At 42.9% G+C, this 24,144-nt stretch overlaps 1 protein-coding gene across 1 annotated transcript in view; it reads left to right on the forward strand.

Moving 5' to 3' along the window:
• Window positions 1-24,144, forward strand: part of TENM3 (teneurin transmembrane protein 3) — a 477,022-nt gene that overhangs the window by 342,250 nt on the left and 110,628 nt on the right. Inside the window, exon 11 of the mRNA XM_015426968.1 lies at window positions 6,611-6,796. Within this exon, the coding sequence (XP_015282454.1) occupies window positions 6,611-6,796 (186 nt within the window). The remainder of the gene's footprint in view (window positions 1-6,610; window positions 6,797-24,144) is intronic.

Consider the following 24,144-nt stretch of genomic DNA (forward strand, 5'->3'; position numbering starts at 1 on the left):
GTATTTCCCTCCTTAGAGCTGGCAACCCTACATTCCCCTCAGTGCCTGTTGGTAGGCAACTAAGCTTGGTCCTGTCACCTACTTTGGCCTTTGGGAGAACCTGCCCAATGCTGCCCTCTACAGAATCCACCCCCCAAACCTCCAGGTATTTCCCTCCTTAGAGCTGGCAACCCTACATTCCCCTCAGTGCCTGTTGGTAGGCAACTAAGCTTGGTCCTGTCACCTACTTTGGCCTTTGGGAGAAAACACATTGGGGCCAGTCCTGATAGGGTTGCCAACTCCAGATGGGAAATTCCTGGAGACTTGAGGGATGGAGCCTGAAGAGGGTGAGGTTTGAGGAGGGGTGGGACCTCAGACAGGTACACTGCCATAGACTCCACCCTCCAAACCAGTCAGTCTCACATAGGGAACCATTGTTGCCAATCTCCAGGTGAGGGCTGGAGAGCACTCAGTATTACAACTGCTCTGCAGAAGGGAGGGCAGAAGTCAGCTGAAGTCAAAGGGGCAGATAATGGTAGGTTGGTGGCTAGCTGGGAAGGAGATGGGGTTGCCAACTACATGCTGACAAATTCCTGGGGATTTGAGGGGTGGAGCCTGGAGAGGGTGGGGTTTGCAGAGGGGTGGGACCTCAGACAGGTAGAATGCCATAGACTACACCCTCCAAACCAGCCACTTTGTCCTGGGTAACAATTGTTGCCAATCTCCAGGTGAGGGCTACAGATTACTCACAATTACAACTGCTCTTCAGGTAGCAGAGATCAGTTCCTCTGGAGAAAACAGTGGACTCTGTCATTATACCCTGCTGAGGTCACCACAGCAAATTGACACTGTTTGCCCAAAGCCAGAGCACTGCCCCAGAGCCTCTTTCTAGATCCCGTTGTATTGCTTTCACAACGGGCTTTACTGCTAGTGTAAATATAATTACAGAAATACTCAGTTGTAGTTGGACTCCAGTGACTTTTTAAAGATGAACAATCTTTAATGCGGCATAAGCTTTTGTGAGCGCACTTCATTTTGTTAGTCTTTAAGGTGCCACTAGACTCCTGTTTTACTTTACCGTTACTGGCTAACCTGGCTATACGTATGAAATTATCATGCCATTGTAATTGACGCTTCAAGTGCCATAGATGAGGAGGTTAGTGTACAGGGTGCCATCATCAGTGGTGAAAGGGGAAAGAAGCCAAGTCATTCTCTTATGACTGTATTTTAACTATTCTGGGGGATAGATGAATTGCCAAGCAATAGCATTTTTCCATTGTGTAGTATTATAGTAGGACAGTGCTTCCTTGGGTTGTAGAGTCTGAGGGCTGGCTTATTATTAGTATTTTTTAATTCATATATATTGGGCAGCACATATAGACAAGCGGTATCCCGACATACAACCTGATTCAAGTTTTTACCATTCAAAAAGGAGATCAAAGTTTTTTGATGAAATAAATCTCCATGTAATTCTTGGTCAGTATATTTTGTTGTACTTGGATGGTGAATGCAGATGAAATTACCTTCTTAATTTGTGAATGCTGCTTGCATTATAAAGAAAATTCCATTCTGTTAACTTGGTCCTGAATGTCAGCTTCTGAGGATCATTGTGGTGGTATCACCGAAGACACAGATGTTTTGATTACCTGATAATGCCTGGGATAAACGTTTTATTACATCTTGTCACGTGCTGCAGGGCTCTTTTTTTTTTTTTACTTTAATAGCTAACAGGTGGCAATTCCAGAGTCAGTAAAAAGCAGTAACTGTCACATGTGAGAACGTAATTCATACAAACTTGATACATGTGACTGTAGTTGAAAAGAAACTTAACACATAATAACTTTGTAGTTTGTGCTTTCTTATTGATCATTTTGTATGCTTGCTGTCAAAATTCCAAATTTATTTTTCCATTATGAAAAGCAAACACAGTTTTTTGAAAAAGCATTTTACTTTATTTTACTATTTAATTCATTAATCAAAAGTAGTTCTCATTAAATAAAAGGTTTTTCATACCAATCATAAACTAATAAATTAATACTCTGTATTTAGAGGAGGAATAGATAGAATAAAGTGTCATATTTCAAATGACCTACAGATGCTGAATCAATAAATAGATCTTTGTGATGAAGAATGTGATACTGGTAAAAATGAAAAGAATTAGGTATTTGTTGTATCAGAAGGTTTATGGATTTAAAAGCAACTGAGCTTTCCTCCATCACCAGTTTGTCCATTAATTAGCCCTCCAATTCCACTTCAGTTAAATTAACTCTAATTAATAAGTTCATTACAAAGGCTGACACACTTTGCTTAAAGCAAGTGTGCTAAAAGCTGATAAACACCTTCATTTTAATGAAAAATTGATTAGATGGAGGAGAAAAGTTGGTGCTTTGAAACAAACCTGTTTCTTCCACAGCTGGAGCTGATGTTCTGAAGTTAATCAAGCCATCACAGATCTTGAAATAAAAAGGTCTAATTCAAAATAGAAAACATTATGTGGGAAAAGTCATCCAGCTGGTCATTGCCAGTTATAGACCTATTATGTACGGGTGTTTTCCCTCACTTTCACCGTGCATGTCCGTCACGTTTTCTTTGTTATTCTGTATCGATTTTCCTCCCTTCACTGCTCAGTTCGCTTTCTGGTCGCTGTTTCCCCTGGTTATCTGAGAGTGCTTTTGTGCTGATTTTTCCTTTCACTTTGAAGCTGAAGGTAATTTGAAAGCGTACATATTCCGTCGGATTCCTCCCTGTCCTTTTGCCACCCATCAAAGGTCACTCTCTCACCCACATCAAGGTCATTCTGCCTACTCTGCATCTTCCACCATCCTCCCACCTCATTGGTGTACAAGCTCCATTTCCCCCTCATTTAAAAAAAATTAATATTTTTTGACAAGCGGCATGAGTCTAGTGATATGAGACTATCACTAGTCTTGGACTGCTGAATTAAAACAATTAAAACCACAGAGGAAAGTTTAAAAGGAGCTGTGCAAGGTTTAGTTCCCTGCTGGTATTGACTTGAAAGGGGGATTGGAGAGGAGGCAAATGGCAGCATCCCCAGTAGGGGGGGAAGTATTCCAGTGTTGCATGCAAACAAAATAAAAGGGGGGGAATCATCAGTGCAGAATTAAATTGACATGAGCTGTAAAGTGAGAGAGACACTACGATGGGGAGCCTAATGATTTGAAAACATTTTCCTTTCGTGAACAATGCTATAGTGAACAAAGGTGTTTTTTTTTGGGGGGGGGCATTTTGGCTGTCTCCGGAAGCCTAACATTAAAATGGCAGCTAAACCACATGGATCTCCTGCAAACAACCAAATGAAAGAATCACTTGGGATTGATCCATGTGGAAGACAGAGTACAATCGGCAGAGGATAGGCTTTTAAAAAACTGCCAAAATCAGGACCAGTGTGCAGGATCAAATTAGAGAATCACAAAGAGAAAACCACACATATTTCCAAGAAAGAGCAGGAAATTAGCATTACTATGCAGCTGCATTAGGGCATTGGTGAAAATACCCATTTTTTTTTTCAGTTTAGTGGCATAAGACTAAAAAAACTCTCCAGAGCCAGGAAATTAGCATTACTATGCAGCTGCATTAGGGCATTGGTGAAAATACCCATTTTTTTCAGTTTAGTGGCATAAGACTAAAAAAACTCTCCAGAGCTTCTGCCAGAGGACTTCTCCCCCTGTACAAATTGCAGCCCTGTGGTGGAGTTGCAGCCAACTTTGCACAGGTGTGCATGCACACACACGTTGCCAACAATCACAGGTTGCAGTGCCAGTGTCAGTGGGTTCTACCATGCATTCTGTACACTCAACATGTTCCCCCATATTATAAGATTGTGTGACTCCCATTATTCACAGTGGCCGATAACACAGCAGAGAATCCCCTAGTGCTTGACAATATGGAAAACGGGGCTTCACAGCTGCTTGTCAGTTTCAAAAAAAAGTCTCGTCAGTTTCAGCATCAGTTTTCCCTTTTGGCTGCATTTCTTACTGTTCCCTTTCATTCAACAAACTAACATTAAAATGCATGCGCAAAACCTGAACCACAAGGATTTAAATGGAAGGTGCTTGCTGGACGCTACTGCGCATCTGTGATGGGGCAGTTGTGTAATTTTTTAAAAAATGGACAAGTGACCTTTTACTCTGATTTAGAAAAGTGAGTTTTTTAATGGTAGCTGCAGAATAAATAAACCAGAGGAAAAAGAATGGTGTGTAAGGCGGGGACAGAATCTGAAGTCAAGATTAAAGGCTTAGTGCTCTGATAATCTGCACTAAGTAAGATGTGTGCATAATGGGCCATAACTGTCCTAATTCTTTGAGAGTATATTTAATGTTCTACGGCAGTGTTCCCCAAGCCTATGCGTCAGTGCCCAAAAGTGGGTCAAGAAGCCTCTGAAAGTTGGCCGTGGTCTAGTCTTCTCTGATGGCTGCCCTAGCCCTTTCCATTATTACCTTTTGTATTTTGAAAACCAAGATCTGACCCTGGAAACAGTATCTTCCACGTCATACATTGGTTGCTATTTTTTCTTTTCTGCATCAAGGGATACCAGGGTCACTACACGCACACACACACAAAACCTTTATTGGCATGAAAGCACAAAACATCATGGAAATATGGAAAAATACAAAGATGCATCAGTCACTTACACTTGGCTATTCAAGCCTTGTCTTCTGATAGTATAATATAAAAATTTTGGAACAGCCTCCATTATTTCGCAATTAGAATGGAACAGAAGAAAGTGAACAATTGAGTTATCAGAATGCCAGCTCTTACCCTCTAGAAGTGGAGTAATAAAATGAGATCGGATATCCCTATAAAGGGGGCAATGAATTATGGTGTGTGTAGTGGATTCTATATCTTTTAGAGAGCAAGGGCAAAGTCTGTCTACATATGGTTCCTCCCTAAAAGCATCTCTGATGGCAGAACATTAAAGCATGCAAGCATGTATGCTCTGCAATGATGTGGGACTGTTAAACTTGACAGATACTTCGCAGTAGAGCCCATGTCAAAAGTCCCCAACCTGCTTGGAGAGCATCTGCTGGCTGCGCGTTCCATAGGTTCTTGCCTTTCAATGTCAAGAAATCTTTGTTTAATAATAGCATAGGCTTGTTTATCTGAAAAGGGGGCTAAATAATCCGGGGATATTCCCATTGTAGAGAGTTTCTCCTCTACATACCTAAGCCATGGAGAGAGATGGGACTCAGTTAACATGTGAGTAATAATACTTTTAGCTTTAGCGTGGAAATGAATTTTAAGGGGTCACTACACAGAGACAGGTAATGGCAAACCTCCTCTGAACATCTCTTGCCTTGAAAACCCTACGGGGTTGCCATAAGTCAACTATGACTTGACAGCAATACACACACACACACAGGCTGACCAAGTAAAACGTGTCCTGACAGTTACTAGAGTGAGTTGTTTTAGAATCTTAAGGGGAATTAGAGGGAGTAATAGAGAAGGAGAGAGTGCTCAAAAGCTGGAGTGTAACCTCCGTATGCAAAGGCTGTGTGTGTCAGAATGCTGCTTGCTTGGGGTTCATAGTATGGGCAGCTGCACCTTTTGTACAATGTTTGTTGGTTTTGCAGAAACATCTGCTTATCCACAATAGAAAGTGGAATGCTAAACTAGATGAGTGCCAAAGTCATGGTTTGCATAGGGCACCAAAAAAACCTTGGGCCAGCCTTGAGTGGGTCGGCATATGAAAAAAGTTGGGAACCATATTCTATAGCAAGTTGAGAGTCAGAGGAACACAGTTGTCCTTCGAAACATTTTCACCCCATTTTAGTGCACTATCTTTTTACTATCCATCAGAAATAATTTCTTATCTTTTCTTTTAGAATTGTTGTTCTGTTTGACAAGGCAGCTTGAAATTAGATAATATTGTCATGAACCAACATATAACCTAAACAGTATTCCCATAGGCTATGTTACATTGTGTTTTCCTCCTGATATTAGGTTTACAGGAAACTATGCTCTCTCAAAAATCCATGGAATGATGAATGCATACTGTAATATTCTAAAGTATTGACTTGGTATTACTTTTGAGAATTAGGGGTATGGTGTGTTGTAGAAAGCTATTTATTTTTCTACATTGTGGTGCTTTTATCCACTGGCAAATTTCAAATGGGATCAGGATTGGAGGGCTCTTTTTTACTCCATCTCTGTGGCACGCTTTTTTGTTAAAATTTCTGTTTCACAGTTAGGATTGCCAGGAATTGACTGGTAATCAACAGGAGCTTTTGGGGGAGGGGACATGGGGGGCTTGCAGCATTACATGCACCATTTTGTGACTTCCAGGGAAACTGGAAACCATAGAGTTTCCAGTTATTCCTAAAGGTTTTCCCTGGATGTGACAGTACACTGCATGCTGTGGCAGCTTTTTTAAAAAAAATGTATCCTATCGCCGTAGCAGGAGGCCGGGCAGCCCTATCCACAAAGGTCTTCATTAATAGTGTGGTTTGCCTGGACCAGAAAAAGCTAAGCCTAAATGGGGTTTAGGAATTAAATTCCTTAATCAGAGACTCTCCCTTTGTCTTTTTATAGTTTGAAGTTCAGCTATTTCTTGTTCTCTTTCTCTTAAGTTTGCCTACCCATCCTTAATGCCAACTATTTTCTTCTAATGCAGAAATCTGTTCTGTTGACTGTGGCACACATGGTGTATGCATGGGTGGAACTTGTCGATGTGAAGAAGGCTGGACTGGCCCATCCTGCAATCAAAGAGCATGCCACCCTCGGTGTGCTGAACATGGAACTTGTAAAGATGGGAAGTGTGAATGCAGCCAAGGATGGAATGGCGAGCACTGCACCATTGGTAGGCTGGCGGCTCTTTAATACCCTTCTTGAATGCTAAAGAGTCAGAGATACGGGCCTTGTCTGAATCAGAAATTTAGCACTTTGAAGGCCACTTCTTCAAACAGAATATTTTTACTTGTTAGTCTACATGAAGGAATTTATATATATATTTTAAAGGGAATGATTATATAATGGGTCATCATAAACAACTTGCCCTAGAAAGGAGCGGCAGGAATTTCCCTTTATGGTTTTCTTAGAGTTTTTTATGTATATATCTGTATGTACATATTTTCCATTAATAGGAGATTACTATAGATAAAGGAGCTTTATATGCCTTTATTCAAAAAAGAAAACATAAATGCTACAGCGTGGTTGCCAAGACATCTAGTACCCTCACAGTATTTTGCTTTGTTTTGTTAGCAGGCATGATGTTTTTATTTCTGTATTGACAAGCTGAGGAATGTGCTGATTTTCAGCACTTATATCCATAGTTTATTACAAGTAAAAGCAAAAGCACTATATTTTGTAGTGAAAGCCTCCCTTTGTTTTCCATGCACACTGCCTATCATATGGATATAGTCTTTGTTTATTCACATGACATGAAAGATAATTTACTTCTTAGAATTTTGTTTAACGTGTCTCTCAAAATGCTGCTCTGTGATCAGATAAACCCACTTACTATGCAGTTCTCAGAAGAGTTATGCCCATCTAATGAGGCTGATTTCAAGGGATTTAGAAGGGTGTAACTCTGTTTAGAACTGCGCTGTAACTTGGCTCTGTGAGAGGGATAGAAGGGAAACAAAAACTTAACCTAACAAAAATGAATTAAGAATCTGGAAGGTTAATTGAATACAAATTAGGGAGCGCAATGATAAAATCAATAAATATACAACATAAATATGTAGATAATTCAAATTATACAAAAACACATGTATTTATTTCAAATTGGTTAAAAAATGTTATAGGCCCAAATGTAGTCTCAATAAGACTTCAAATTGTACAATATACACAACTAGGGCCTTATGCGACCCTAAAACAGACACGTTTTGGCCTACTGGCCTTCTTCAGTTATCAAGAATAAATGTTACACTAGGCTCAGTTATTGCAATACTCATATTCATCAATATGGGACCAAGTATGTTCTGAGAAATATCAGTGACACAAGGCAAGGATGTACTATATAGGCCTCATATGACATTGCCTTGTGTCCAAATCAGGCACATGTAACCCCTGCCCCGTGTTTTCCAGATACTAGTGCACTTTCCGAGGTAGTTTTTTACTGCGCATCTTCGGCAGGACGCCACGGGTTGGCCATGGGTGTGCTATGCTTCCCAGATGTTGTGGTGTGATTGCGCCCCGAAAATCCGCCTGACATTCGTGCCTTTAGCACAGCAAATTCTCTGTGTGAACAGGGCCAGAGTCGTGTTTCTCAGAACATATTTTTCTCTTGGTCCTATGTTGATGAATTTGGGTATTGCAATAATTGAGCCTAAGGCTGCGGTCACACACTGTAAATAATCCACTTTCAACCCACTTTCAGTGAACTTTGCAACTGGATTGTTGTTGTGCGAACTGACAAAATCCAGTTAGAAAGTGCACTGAAAGTGGATGGAAAGTGGATTATTTAGTGTGTGTAACCACAGCCTATGTGTAAAATTTATGCCAGCAGGCCAAAACATGTGTGTTTTAGGGTCACATAAGGCCCTAATTGTGTATATTGTATGGTTTGAAGTCTATTGAGGCTATATTTGGACCTATAATTGTTTTTAAACCAATTTGTAATAAATACTTGGCTCTGTGAACCATCATTAATCATTACAAAGAGAAAAATGGGCAGAGAATTGTGTGATTTTTTGTGTGCATTTCCTTACTTTCTGCCTTGGAAACAATATCTAAGGCAATATGAATGTAGAAAATAGTAGTGAATATCATCTTATTCAGCAGATCCCTTTCCTGTTGGCCTCATTGACCTTTGCCATACTATGAGTGTTATACATGGATGAACTGTTCTTAAACCATTTCTGCAATTTATTATGCACAGTCTGATTTTTTCCACAACATTACTGAAATAGATATGTGATTTTCCATGTATATTTCCAAACCATGTGTGTGTGTGTGTGTCTGGAAATACACATGGAAAATCACAGATTCATGTACACACAGACAATATATTTCTGCTTTTGCAAAAATATAATATGAAATTCTAATAGATGGATTAAAAACAGATAAAGAATCTCTGCTAAAGGCACATAAAGTGATCTAGTTGAGGTTCCTTTAAGTTGCTGGGGATCTTGCCCCAAAGTTTTGTCCATCTCAATCCGCAATCCCTGGTGTGAGACAAAAACAAATTTGTGGGAGGGGAGTTCTGAAAAAGGGTGTACTATTTTATTATTAGCAGCATGATTTTGTAATCCCAATTATGCAATTTAAGATTTCATCTATAGACATTCATAATTTTTAATTTAACATGGGGATTGCATATGCCACAGGTATGTATTAAAGGCACCAACGGGGGGGGGGAGGCTGGTTAAAACAATAGAATCAGCGTCTGCAGGGACAGAAGATGGTAGAAAGATAAAACTGGCAGAGGGCAATGTCCGTATAGTATTCGAAGGCCCTGGTCACACGGGAGACCTTGGCCCGGGAGAGGGACGGATCGGGGGTGCAGCAAACTGGCGCGATCTCACCGCAACATCTGGGAAGCAGGGCGCACCCATCCCCGATCCGTCCCTAAACCCAGAAAACCCGCTGCAAAAAAGAACCTCCTACAGAGGAGGACTTACCTGAAGCACCGCTGCAAGCGCAGCCGTGGGATCGCCGCTGTGCCCGTCATCTGGATCAATCCAGGCTCCCCGCACACATGCGCAGTTTGGATGTCGCGCTCTTTCTTCGATGGCTTCCCCCCCCCCCGGCATCTGATCGCGCCGTGGGGGAAGTGTGTGGCGGCCACGTCTCTCTTTTGGTGCGGCTTTAGAAAGCCGCACTTTGCCCATGCTATCCCCCCCCCCGTGTGGCAGGGGCCAAAGAAAGTCTGAAAATTGTTCGGTATTTGTTTTATTAAAATATTGATATCTGGCCTTCCCTTGTGGCTCAAGGTGACATAAGAGGCATTGTTTGAGTCTCTCTGCAGGCATGTTCACAGTTCAAAAGAAAACAGAAGGAGAAATAATATATTCTACAGTATCAATGGAAAAATATGTTTACCAATAATCTGGGTAGCAACACTTACCACACAGCAACAATGCCTGACAAAAACAAGATATAAAGTGTGAGACTGAAGTCTGTCCGGTCTCAACATGTTTCTGTCTTTTCCATAGTGTTTAGCCAGTTAATTCCCCAGCTGTTAGTGTTTCATTTTCCGTTTTTCACTGACTGGCTTTCTAGCCCCATAGCAACCTTAGCTTTTGATAGAGGTGTGTTGTCCAGCATGTCTACATTTTTCTGTGAACAAAGCAGGCTTTTGTGATCATTAATGATCTCACTTTCCAATGTAGTTCTTTACTGGAATAAAAACAAATGGCTGCTGTTTTGTAGTTTAAAGGAATTGGAATTTCCCCCAGGCCAGATTTCCATTTGAATTGTCTGCATATACATGAAAATCAATGTAGCTCAATAAACAACTTGGTGTTTAAAGCGCTATTATCAGAGAACACCTCAAAGAACTACCTTTCCTTAAACTGGAGAGAGAGGATTGGGGAATGGGAGCTGCTTAACATGTACTATCCTGAATACAAAAGAAGAGGCAAATTGAAAATGAGAGGGGAACAGGGCAAGATTACGAGTTATGAAATTAATAAAAGTTCTCAGTGGGAACCTGGAACAGCAGTTATCACTCGATTTGTAAGGCCCTTCTCTACACAGTAAGTAGCATTTGCACTCATTTCTGGGTTGCACACTGTTAGAACTCCTGTCTGCTACCAGCTAATACGATCAGAATATTCTCACTACATTATATTTGCTCTCTTTCCAAGCCTGGGCATTGCTATTTATTAGGCGTCCTGAAACCCATTTCAAGTTTTCCTCAGTGGATAGTCATATGCACAGGTGTTAGTTTTTGCGCAGAGGCAGACAATGGCAAACCCACCTCTGTTCATCTCTTGCCTTGAAAAACCCTATAAGGGCTTGCCATAAATTGGCCTTAACTTGACTGCACTTTCCACCCCCCTGTTGAGGGGAAAAGAGCAGAACACTCTCATGTTCTCTTGTCAGACCCGGTACCTTTTAGCAGTCACTGGAACAGGGTATGCTTTACAGGGATTTCTGTCTTTTGTGTATTATTTTTAAATTAACTCAATCTTTTTCTTTTAAATAATTATTAAGCACAGTCTGTGTAAAATCCCAGTTAAACCAGTGCCACTAAACTGCATAGGTATGTGCTTAACTTTAAGCATATCTGTCTTTCACTAGATTGCACCCAGCTGTGCAACTCTGTGCAATTGGAAGGGAGATTATTTGTGATGGGCTCTTGTTTTTACAAATTAACTGACACATATCTTGGGCAAATTAAATAACAGTGATAGGGACCCTATAAGAGTGAATGCTTCACCAGCTGCTTTCGCATTAAATGCTTTTAGCTGAATGGAATTAGCAAATAATTATGTTGGTGAAGAATTTACTATATCCAACTGTTGTGCTAGTGTCTCCATTGAAAACAAATCTTTATAATTTTTGTCCTACACATGTGATTATTGTTAGAATAACTTACATTGCAAATTGGAAAATTTGTATTAAAATTCTGCTGCATTCTGATCTATCAACACCTCTTTTAAAAGAAATCTGTAACGTTAAGTATGAGTGGGTAAGACCATCTGTTTATAGAACTTGCCTGCAGCTCGATCACTTAACTCACGAGATGCATTACAGCTGTTTAATTGTTATGGTGCAGAAACAATTATTGTTCTGTCCAAAATTAATATTTATACACATTTGCATGTGGTTAAGTGTAAGTGGTGTGAATGAGAATCAGTGTCATTAAGCATCTGAAGGAGAAATGAAGTTAGTTAGCTACTTTTACCTGCCAGGCATCATCGCTTCATTATCTCTACAGTTCCCAGTATATGAAGCAAGCCTCTGTACGGAGACAGGGACAGTTCCGATGGAGTTAGTACCTAAGATTCAAGACTCTGAATCCAGGGACTAATAATGGGTTGAAATGGTAGCTATATGATTTGTGGACCTGATTTAAACGATCTGAAACTTCTAGGACGTAGACTAGTGTAGGTTTCCTGAGACCTGTTCCTTGTACATCTGAACTGAGAAGCAAATCGGTCAAACAGTGGGTGATACATAAAGCAGCAATCGTTGGGGTTATGCAGCCAGATAATGAGTTAGTAAAAGTCATGATGGCGGAGATTGTTAGAGGACTGTTTAAAGTGTTAACTTGAATGTTAACTCAAGCAGAATGTATGAGATGGGAGGCAAAACAGCAGTGATACTGAAAGGCATGAACAGAAGTTAGGATTAGGAAACAACTGTTTTAAGCCTATTGTGATAATGAGTAACCTATTGATGCTAGCTGTGGGTTGGATGCAGCCAGCATTTTCATTTAATCAGACCCACTTCTCCTCCTTAATACAAGCCCTGCCCCACATGTAAGTCCTATGGTCCCCATGTACATCCTGTGTTCCTCACCATAGCCTTTTTAGTGGTCAAAAGGGAAACCCATCCTCCCTTTTTCAACACTGGAAAATCTGGTTGGATCCAACCCTGTATCTTGCGAGTTGAAGCTACCTGATGGGTTTTTTTGAGCACCAGTCATTTAAAGGGGACCATACCTTGATATTAACATAAAAGAAAAAATGTGACTCAAATATGAAAGACGGGTTTTATTAATTTGCTTTAGATAAGTGTCCACACTAGAAATAAAAAGGGAGCATGAAGGAATCGTGTTCATACAACAGTTTGTATGGGTTTTACCATATATCATCTTTAAGCATAGAACTTTACACAGAAAAAACAGACTGCACAAAGAAAATTGTTAAGGTTTAAAATTGCGACCGTGCTGTGAACATGAACACAGTGAAGTTAGCAGTGGCTATTGCTCAGGAAATTGAAAGATATATGAGTGGACAGGATGCTCAAAGAATACAGCTGGTCTGGCACTCTACAAACTATGCAAGAAAAAGTGCCATCTATTACAATTGTAGGTTCAAATTCAGAATTATTCTTACTGCTGCAGAATTAGAAAGTGAAGAGTAAGCACTCTCTATAGGAAAAATAAAGGCTTCTGTCAGCAGAGAACTCTGAACAGTTCAGAAAATGACAGTATTTTGATAATAAAAGAGAAGACTTGGGAAAACAGAAATACCATCTGCCAAATCTAAAATATTAGATATTGCATGAAAAACCATGAAGATATGATATGACTGAATGTGTATGTGACATTAATTACAATTCTAAGCTGGAGCTTAGAAAAACTAAGCCAAGGTACTGCCTCAAAGTCACAGAAACATTTTTTCCTACCGCAACCTGTGGCTATCTTACTCCTCCCTGGTGACCCCTGCTCCCTCTATGGTGCTAGTTCCTGTCTGTCAGTTCTGGGACCCAGCCATTGGTCTTCTCCTTCACTTGCCTGCCTGGGAGTCCCTCCCTTCTGCTCACCTCTCTGGAGCATCAGACAGGCCCACCCTGGACACAGACACATCCCAGCTGGGCCCACGGGCCAAACACCCTTCCTTCTTCCACTCCAGCTGGGCTGTTACAGCCGTCATTGGACTGCGCAGGCTCCCTGAGGCCTCTGGAGCTGCATTGGTCCACCCTCCCTTTGACGTTGCTGTCTCCCCCGGGGAGAAGGCCTTCCCTGCAGCTCCCAGACTTGCCTCTGTGTCAGGCTGCATCTCTGGGAACTGCCTCCACCTTGCTGATGTCCCTACAGCCAGCCCCGTCATCCCATCGTGCACTGACCCGTTGAGTCTTCCTCCCAGAGGCTGGGCATCAGGGCTGTGGCTGGGAGGTCTTTCATTGGGGAATGGGGGGTGCAGCCGCTGCCACCGGAAAGTGGCCTAGGAGGGCATTTTGCCATGGTCTCAATCCTGACTCTGGACAATACTAGATAACAAAAATAACATGCCTGTCCCAAAACTGTTGTATTGATCTATCAACCTTCATTGTCAAACTTTATTCATTCATTCATGGGATTTATGTCACCCTTCCAGAATCTCACTCGAGGCAACTTACAAGTAAAATCAATGCCATAAAACATTATAACTTATCAATATAAAAATAAACGCCATTAAAAACAAGCCATACAGTGTAAACCAGCAGTAGTTGCGTACAGCAGTAGGTATGCATGATTCTAAGCACTTACTTTCTAATGCAGTATAACATAGGATGGAGTCCTTTCCTTAAAAGAAGACTCCAATAGAAGCAGTCTTCATCCAGTTGAAGATTTATCACTTAGCAGAAGAGAACCATTGTCATGAAGGTAAATATACCAGACTGCATTCAATATATGCTTTATGTAGATTTTAGGAAGTTAAATGTATGCAAGATATGAGTACTCCATTCTTATTCATCTGCATAGCTGCCATGATGCATAGAGCAGCATGCAATAAGAAACAACTGCAACACAGTCTTGTGATATGCAACGGGAGCAAATCTGTACACTCTGTACAATAAGTATTCAATTGGGGTGGGGCCTAGATAGGGATGGGCATGAACCAGCTCACAAACTAAAGTTCATGACAAACTTTGGCCAGTTCGTAGTTTGCGAAGCAAAGTTTGTTGCAAGGTGACCTGCACGAACACTCCATAAACTTTCATGCTTCCTTGCTTGTTTGATTATGGTCAATGACCAGCAAAAATAAACACAATATGAAACACTACAAATCTATATACTAGGAATCCTAGTTACAGCCAGAGGTCATTTTGGGGGGGAACGCGGGGGAACTCAGTTCCCCCGGGTGAGGTACCGGGGGGCGGGGCACATGACGAAGCCCCGCCCCCTGCTAACAGCCGCCCCGCTTCCGGCCCTCATTCAGCCAGGAGGAGGCAGGAGAAGAGGGAGGGTAAGTTGCTTCCTCCCTGCCTCTCCCCACCCCTGCCTGCCTGGGGCCAGGGAGGGCCTTCGCGGGGCTTCCGTGCACTCCCGCCGGCCTTGATGACACACTTCCGGTGATGTCAGGGGGTGTGGCATATGCTAATGAGTTATGCTAATGAGTTCCCCTAGCTCTTTTTCTACGAAATGACCCCTGGTTACAGCATTAACATTTAAAAGTGTAATGTGTATTCTGTTTCTCCAAAGAGGTACAGAAAGATGTTCTTTAGTACAATATTTTGCAACTTTCTCCAAAGTCTGGCGTGATTTATTATAAGGAGAACAGTAAGATAGAATTTTTCATCTCTTCCCAGGAATTTTCATAATAATGGAGATAATACTTCATCATGCATGCTGTTCGTGGTGGATTGTGGCAGTTCATGAATCGATACATTTCCAGACAGTCTCCGCTCAATTAAAATGTTTACAAAACTTCAAAGCAACAGGGGGGTGGAATTATCCAGCCTTGGAAACACCAATAGGGGCCCTCGAAAGCTTAACAGGCTCTGCTGGCTGCCAATAACAGAGTTCCCATTCTGCTCTATGGGATCAGAATGATATATATACCCTCAGTTCTGTAGCCTCTCCTCTGTTGGCAGTTAGACAGAGAGAAAGGGAACTTGTTAAAAGCAGAGCACATCCATTTCTTCCTCACTGTGAACACCTCTCCCCTGCTGGAGTTTGGGTGTTAGATGGACTCAGGGCTCTGAGCCACCCTGTCTCTTTGCTCACACTGAGCAGTGGGGCTTAGCTACTGGGTGCCTTATCTGAGGACACACATTTTATGAGGACACACATTTTATACCCTCCTGACTATGAACTCCTCTTCCCTGCTGGAGTTTGGGTATTAGGTGGACTCAGGGCTCTGAGCCACCCCATGTTTCTGCTCAAGCTGAGCAGAGGGGCTTAGCGACTTGGTGTCTCAGCTAAGGACCCATATATTATACCCTCCTGACTGTGAACTCCTCTCCCCTGCTGGGGTTTGGGTGTTAGGTAGACTGAGGACTCTAAGGAACCCCATCTCTCTGCTCATGCTGAGCGGTGGGGCTTAGCAGAGCACATTAGTTTTTTCCTGATTGTGAACACCTCTCCCTGTTTCTGCTCACATAGAGCAGAGGGGCTTAGCTAATGGGTGCCTTGGCTGAGGACCCATACTGAAGGACCGCATCCTGCTCCCACCCCCAGAACATCCTTAACCACCAAGTGAAGCATGTGTGCTGGGCAGACGATGCCCTTGAGTCACACAGCCTTCACCACTGCCGGCATGTCGGCACCAGTGTCCATGACCATGTAGCCATGGAAAATGTTGCTGCTGCCCACCCACTCCCTCAGACTACTCTGTATCATGGCAGCAATTTTTACACTGTGTGGTCTGCATCCATCCCCTGCACAAGGAGTAGAACCACTTTTTATCTGGGTGGCAGGATTGTCCCCTTGGGGCCTGGGCCATGCCCTGACAGTCCTTCTGCCTGCTCTGGAAGTCTGCCATGAAGTGGATGGTTCTGCCTTGCACTCTGGAGAGCTGTGCCTTGACCATTGCTGTCAAGAAATTGGACCTCCAGTCAATTTTTTTGTTCTTTCATTAGACATAGAATTAATGTGGTTAAGGGTTCGTATTAAAGATCTAGGCCTGCAAATGGGTTGAAGAGATCAAAAGGGAAACATCTGGCTGCTGACATGGGAAACTTTGTGCCTTTGAATAACAGAGACCAAACCATTTGGTCACTGAACACACACCTCACTCTTTCTGCTGATACTTGTTTTACACTTCACAGAGAAGCATCCTATCGTAAACTGCATCTCTGCAGAATCCTCTATTGTCACAGAGCTCTGTCAAGATAACTTTGTTAATCTGAGTTTTGGATTGGCTAGAAGAGCCCCCAGGCTGTCCAGATTTTAGACTTTAAAGAGTTCGCTTTTGTGTTCTTTTGTGTTAGCTGGAGCAAGCCGCTCCAGCTCTCCTGGAGGAATGGGTTAATCCTGTATTGGATTGGGCCCTGGCCTGGCACGTAAAGACGACTTGGAATTATTAGCTGATTTCATCCAAAAAGCATAACATGGTGACTATGGATTAGGATTTGACTGTGTAGCTAGGACCTTAATTTGTAGCGTCTTTGTTTTCTTTCCTACTGCTAAATTCCTTTGGAAATATCCCTACACTCTTTAATAAAATATCCTTTTACTATATCTGGTTGTTCTGTACTTCAGAAGTTGCAGTTTAAATTCAGTACCTTAGACTTAAGTGTCCACCTACTGGTAATTGGTTCCTAGAAACTCATTCTGCAAGTGTCCCACCTTGTAGGGTCAGTTTTCTTGTTAATTCCCAGAAAGGTCGGGAGTCTGCCCACTGGCTTCTGATGATAGGGATATTAAAATGGGCTGGTGGCAGGTTTGTTGTGTAACTTGGAGCTCTGCCCTTCCTACCAAGGATCCCCTGGATTGGGAATTCTTGACAGTCACCACTGCAGTCAGTGAAAGGCTACGTTCTCCACAAGGGAGAACAGTTCACTATCCACAAGAATCATCTCACCGACAAGGCAACTGACTGCTTCCTGGGCCCTCCACATAGCTCTTTTGACCTCTTGGACAGTGGCCTGCCTTGATGTCTTGGCCATGGTGCCCTGAATGCAGGGAGCCTTTATTGGAGGGGCCTCCTGCTTCCTGTCCACTTCTCCCTCCTGAGAGGGAGAGGGAGTGGGACTATTCTTCTTCCCGTTGGCTGTGAATCTTTCCTCTGGCAGCAACATAGTTGGGTGCACCCTTTCCAGGTGCCTACGGATGATGGAGGAGAACAAGTGTTGGGGGGTTGCACTCCTCCAGACATGAGTGTGGCACATCTGGCACTCTGCCACACAGGGGTCACTGGGGAGGGTGCAGAAACATTTCCAAATTGTAGGCTTCCCTGCCACCCTCTGAATCACTGCTGTCAGAGTCCTTCTTTCCAAAGAGTGTTAGCAACTGCTGGTGTCTCTACACAGTGCTAATATCTCTTTTACCTCTGTGGAGAGCCCTAGGAACAGATCAGGGGAAGAAGGCTCTGAGACCCCTGGTGATGCCCTTCAGGGGCCGGGCTCCAGTGGCCTGGCAGGATGGGGTTGGTGTCCAGTGACAGGGGGTGTCCAGTGACAGGGGCCTGAGGTATGCAGGAGAGGAGGACTTCTTCCCCCCACAATGAGCACCATTTGCACCCACTTTCATCCTCATGGCACACAGAGGTGTTCACACTCAGGAGTGGTGGAAGGGTATAAATGTAGGAGATCTTTTGGGGGTCCATAACTGCGACCCCAGAAGTGTAATCCATCTCCAACTTGGTGATATTGTAGAGGAGTGGGCAGCAGGGTGAGTTTCCCTGTGTGCTTCATGCATGTACCTTACAGGGAGTCCATTCTATACTTTTGAAGCTGCACCTGACATTTTTCCTGGAGTCATCTTATTTGGGGGTCCATAACTCATACCCCCTCAGTCCAATCTGAGCATAATTTGGGGGGCATGCAGAGGAGCATCAGTGGGTGGTCCCCTGCAAGTTTGATACTTCTAGCTTGCACAGAGTCTGTTCTATACACTCCTAAACCTCCTGAAACTGTGCCTGTGATTCCCCAGAAAGTTTTTTCCTGGGGGCTCCTTCTTTTGGACCCCATAAATCCAATCCTCACCAAACTTTGAGGGCAGGTAGAGGAGAGTCAGCCAGAAATCCCCTGCAAGTTTGGTGTCTCTAGCACTGGGGGGGGGGGGGCATTCTACCACATCACAAACCTCACAAACCGAACCAGTTTGTTTAGCCCCTAAAAGTTCATGATGGCTCATGGTTTGCAAACTGGGAACACCACAGACAACCAAACTGCATTTTCCCAGTACATTTCCGTCCCTAGTACTAGGTGAGCTACCTGATGGTACCTGAGCAGAGTCTTTCCCTGATAATCAGCCAGAATAGACCTCAGTCTGAGTCAGTAGAAGGCATCTCCATGTGTTAAATTATGTCTGCTCACTTACTAGCAAACATTAGGCATGTAAGATTGCACCAATATAACTAGCTCTGTGGTTGCTGAAGTGATCTGAGGTTGCAGTGTAAAGGAATTGTTTTCAGTTCTTTCCCAACAGAAGTTCTGTCTCCCAAATCCAGGGCTATGGAATAGTTTTGTAGTACGCTGCATAACATCTGGAGATGATGACTGCTGCTGAAATTGCAGCTGCACCTGTCAGGGTTGTGCCAGAGCTGTATTTTGCGTTGTCTTCTAGTGGCATAAATAATGAGGTTTTGCCTATTGTGTCACTCATTGCACTCAGTTCTTCACACTTACCACTCTTGTGTCTCATTTAACTGGCTGCTAAGAATTTCTCTTACAAGCTTGCCTGCAAGTCTTATTTATATTCCATGGTTAGGGACAGGAAGATCCATTGTTAGCACCAAGGCAAATATTTTACATCTAACATGAGCTCTTGTCTGACAATCATCTTGAGAAGCTATTAAAGTAAACAGGGTGCTTAATATTTTTTTATTAATTCTAGTCCTGGACATAGTATGTGAAAGTATCTCATAAAGAGTATGAATAAACTAATATGGGCCTGAATTTGTTATACTGCATTGAAAATTATGTCACTGCTATAATCCTTTATGACAGGGTAATCAGTAATAAAACAGTGCAGTGAGTACCAATTAAGGAACATCAAATCACTGGGCATGCTGTTCATGCTGATTTAAACAGGAGCTGATTGGAATAAATGGATTTAATATATACTTATTCACAGACTTTAGCTATTCTGTCATATCTGCAGGAGCTAGCACATGAATAATATAAGGAGGATACCTACTCACATCTCTAATGGTAGGCTAATAAAAAACCTTAAATTTAAGAAAGCTTGCACTGAGACCTGTTGTAAAAAAAAGTTCTAATAAATGATAATGTTCCTGCTGGGTTTAGAAATTCAATGCATGAGAAATTGTGATTGTCATTGTCAGTATATTTGTTTACTCTTTGCAAGTCAGTGTTTCTTGCCGTACTTGTTGATAGAAGACACTGGTGTACTTGAGTTGCTGGGGGGCTCAAGTTGTTTTTACATGATCACTACCAGAGAAGTCTGGATTTTGATACCGAAAATAGGTTTTGCTGGTACATATGAGTTACTGAAATTATCTGGCACTCGCAGATTCCATTGTGGGTAAGTGTGTATACCAGGGGTCATTTCCTGCAGGAGCGCACAGGAGCGGAGCTCTGGCAGTAAAGAGCCCAGGGGGCATGCACATGCAACAAGCCACACCCCCTGCTCCCAGCAGCCCTCAGTTAGAGCAAGAAGCAGCCGGGTAAGTCGCAGAGCTCCCACCGGCCCCCCAGTCCAAAACAGTCCAGTGGCACCTTTAAGACCAAGTTTTATTCAGGTACAAGCTCTCCCTCCTCTGCGAGGACAGATCTGCACGCCTCCCCCCCCCCAATAGCTAGCAATCTAAAACAGTCCAGTGGAGCCTGAGTGGTCGGTGTTGCCTTCTGACACACTTCCGGTGATGTCAGGGGGTGTGGCATATGCAAATGAGTTATGCTAATGAGTTATGGTAATGAGCTCCTGCACCTCTTTTTCTACGAAATGATCCCTGGTGTATACACAGGTTGCAAACATACATGCGCTAAAGCAATAGCAAGCATAACTCATTCAGACTACTTCATCTTTTTTAAAAAATTCCCTAAATCAGACCTGAAATTGAAGACTGTTGTTACTACTGATACAAAATTAAAAACACAAAAGGCTGAACTTAATATTTAAATGTGTAACATTTCCTATCACCTCTTGTTCACAAAAAGCCGTTGGGCCAGAAAATAATGGAAAGTAGAGACGTTGTGGAAGGGTAACTCCCCCGAGCTGTCCCTCTTCCCCTGACCTTTAGAAAGATGTTTGTACTTATGAACACATTTGGAATTCTGTGGGATAGCTACCAAGGAACAATTTGGAGCAGAGAAGCAATGAGCAGGAAAAGGATGTAATGCTCTTTACTTCTGTCACTTTTTAGGCACTGTAGTTTTCAGAGTGGATTTTTTTTCCTTCCATTTTTGTGTTTATTTTGTTAAACGAGCTAAAGTGAAGGTTGAGGCGGCAGCAGTCAGATCAGCATTGTCTTCTGCCATCCTTACTTACCTCACTTTCTTATTACCCTTGCTCCTTCCAGCACAGACCCAAACACTGAAATGTATACAGGTCCCTTTCAACTGTTACACTGCTGTGACCTTTCTCTTCCCCTTTTCATAGCTTTAACTTTTGCTCCAATCTAGCCCATCCCCTCAAAAACCTCCCCAATGGCTGCAAATATTTTATTGCTTCTTCGTTTTCACACATAATGGCCACCTTATTTACAGTGTTCATTTACTTCTACTGTTCCAGGCCCATTCTTTCTTTTCTTCATCCAAAGTCATCCTACTGTTAAGGCTTCCCTTTTCATTGTAGATCACTTCCCTTTTTGTTGTATTATCACTTTATAAATCAGGTCTATTCATTTCCATCTCATCATCTTTGGCTCTTTCCTTCTCCCACATGTTCCTGCTATCGGAATATTTGGTTCCCCTTTCAATATATATACTGAGCCACTAAGCGCAATTGCAGAGAGACATGGCACACGATACAATCAGTATGCTGATGTCACAATACTGTATCATTCTTCTTCATGTCTCAGGTCCTGCACTCTGCATATAAATAGTTTAGTTCAAATTAGCTGTCTCACAGTACAATCCTATGCACAGTTACTTCAATCTAAGGGCACTGATTTCAGGAAACTAAGACTGGAGTAATTCTGCATAGAATTGCAGCATTATTTTTTAATTTATTTATTTACATTATTTATAGTCCGCCTTTCTCACTTGGACTCAAGGAGGGTTATACAGAGTGAGTCAATACAGTCAACAGGATGGGACTTTCAGTACAGAGTTGCCAGGTCTGCTCATCGCTCCAGTAGGATAATTTGGGGGTGTTCCAGGGTGTCCCTGATGTGATGATGTCACCCAGAATTGACATCATCATACCAGGGACATTCCACAGGGATGCTCTGGTTTAAGGACAACACTCTATGGTAAAACCAGCTTAAAACCATAGAGTGTTGCCCTTAAACCAGAGCATTCCATGCAATGTCCCTAGTATGATGATGTCACTTCTGAGTGATATCATGTCGGGGAAGTCACGTGGGGATGTAGCTGTTTGGAGGCAGGGAGAAACCCCAAAAACTGGGGGGAAACCCCAGCCCAGCCTGGGGACTGGCAAGCCTATTTCAATATATTAGTATACTTATCAACAAAAATGACAATATCAATTAAAGATGTGATCAGTTTACTGTGACCAGTTTATGCCCTTGAAGGGATTAAAAGCAGCAGCAAAGTGGGGAGGAGGCAGAGAACAAGAGGACAAGTAAAGAGAAAGGGGTAGAGAAACAGTATGGAAGGAGAAAGTGAGAGTAATAGAGGCAGATTGGAGAGGAGGAGCACAGAGAAACTGAGAAGGAAAATGTGATCAACCTACAGGAAAAGAAAAGGGAGAAAGAGAAATCCTGTGATGAACCTCATCCTGAAAGGGAAGGAGCACAGCAGAGAGTGATCAGCTTCCTACCTGCCTCTCTCAGGTTCAGACTTAACTGACCATCATTGACCCTGGTCACATGGGCCAGATAACGTGGGGGTGAGGCATGGCTGTTTGCCCCAGAGCAAAGTAAAGCGTGGCAGTCCGATCACATGTCCCATGGAGTTCCCATAGTATGCTGTTAGGTGCCGATCACACGGCTATCCTGAAGTGCGGCAAAGAAGCGGTGCAGCGCAATCACACCAGCAATCGCTGGGCACCACTTCTGTGGCAAACGGGATTTTTTTCTCACTGACGTTTGCGCATGCGCATGATCGAGCAAGCACATCCTGTGGAGACTTTAAAAAAGACATCCAGTTTGCGACGGGACATGGACGGGCGGCGGATGCCACGGGATTCGAGCGGAAACGCGATCAGACGCCTGCCCTTACCCTGCGTTTTCCGGAAACTAGTACATTGTATGCGGTAGTTTTTTACTTCGCATCTTCGGCGGGAAGCCACAGGTGAACTACGCTTCCCAGATGTTGCGGTGTGATCGCGCACTGAAAATCCGCCTATCATCCATGTCTTTAGCGTAGCAACTTTTCCGTGTGAATGGGACCATTCATACTTTTATAACTGTAACCTAGCTAATGTAATAAATTCTCTGTGAGACTATCAGTTATGCAGTTCAATAGCTGTGGAGAAGCTGTGGCTCAATACCATGCAGAAGGTGTCAGGTTCAATCTCTGGCACCTGCAGTTAAAGGACCAGGTTGTAGATGATGTGAAAGACCTCTAAGACCCTGGAGAGCCACTGCCATTTTGAGTAGACCAGTATTGACTGTGTACTGATGTAGCTTCCCCAGAAGGCACAGGCTGGGGTCCAGCAGAGAGTAACCAAAGTCCAGTCCAAAAGTCAGGGTTATGAGTTCTGGTAGTACCAAGGTCCATGGCTCAGTAGCAAAGTGTACTTGTTGCCTTCACAAACTGCTGCTTCTCCTGGCTGAATTTATAGCCAAGTCTTAATGAGCTAAACTCCCAGCCAACTCCTTGGCAGTCATCCTGAAACTACTCATTTGTCTCTTCAGTTGACAGCTGACGATGGGCCATGAGTCTCACATTTCTCCTCCTTTCTTGCAACTCTAAGCATATCAGACAGCGTCAGTGCTGCAATGGTGTGAGTGAGCTAAGTGGACTTGGAGTGGCTGCTGAAGACTTGTTTACTACTTCAGAGCTACAAGATGTTGGCTCGATTTCAGCTGTAGGCTGCGATTCGTGATCTCTTGTTCGTCTTCTGGCTCAGAGCCAGCTGCAGCCAGCTTTTCAGTTATTGGCTCAGGGTTAGCAGCTAGCTCTTTTTCTGAGAAATCTGAGCCATCACTCAGCACAGACTGACTTATGACAGACTGACTCAGTATAGGTCATCTTCAAGTGTTGACCTAGAAGAAGTCAACTAGTGCAGCACACTGAGTGCACTTCCTGAGAAAAGGCGCATGAATACATTATACCAGTACTCCAATGTGTACCTTGTTGCCATCTAGGTAGGTGCTGGTTATTACCTATAGAACTTAGGCATAGCATATCTAAATAGGCTGATACCTGTGTTCCGTTATAATCTATATATCTAATAGCCAAAGGTCCCCTCTCTGTGTAGATACTTATTTCCACAGATTGGGGCCAGTGTGGATACTTATTTCCACAGATTGGGGCTACATGGAGGAAAAAGAGATCATCCTGCACACATGAGTTACTTCCCAGTTATGCAAAAAAATCTAAAAACTTTAAAATATAGAGGGGGGAGTT

The sequence above is a fragment of the Gekko japonicus genome, unplaced genomic scaffold, assembly GCF_001447785.1.
Source record: "Gekko japonicus isolate JY-2015 unplaced genomic scaffold, Gekko_japonicus_V1.1 scaffold185, whole genome shotgun sequence".
In the NCBI taxonomy this organism is placed as follows: Eukaryota; Metazoa; Chordata; class Lepidosauria; order Squamata; family Gekkonidae; genus Gekko; species Gekko japonicus.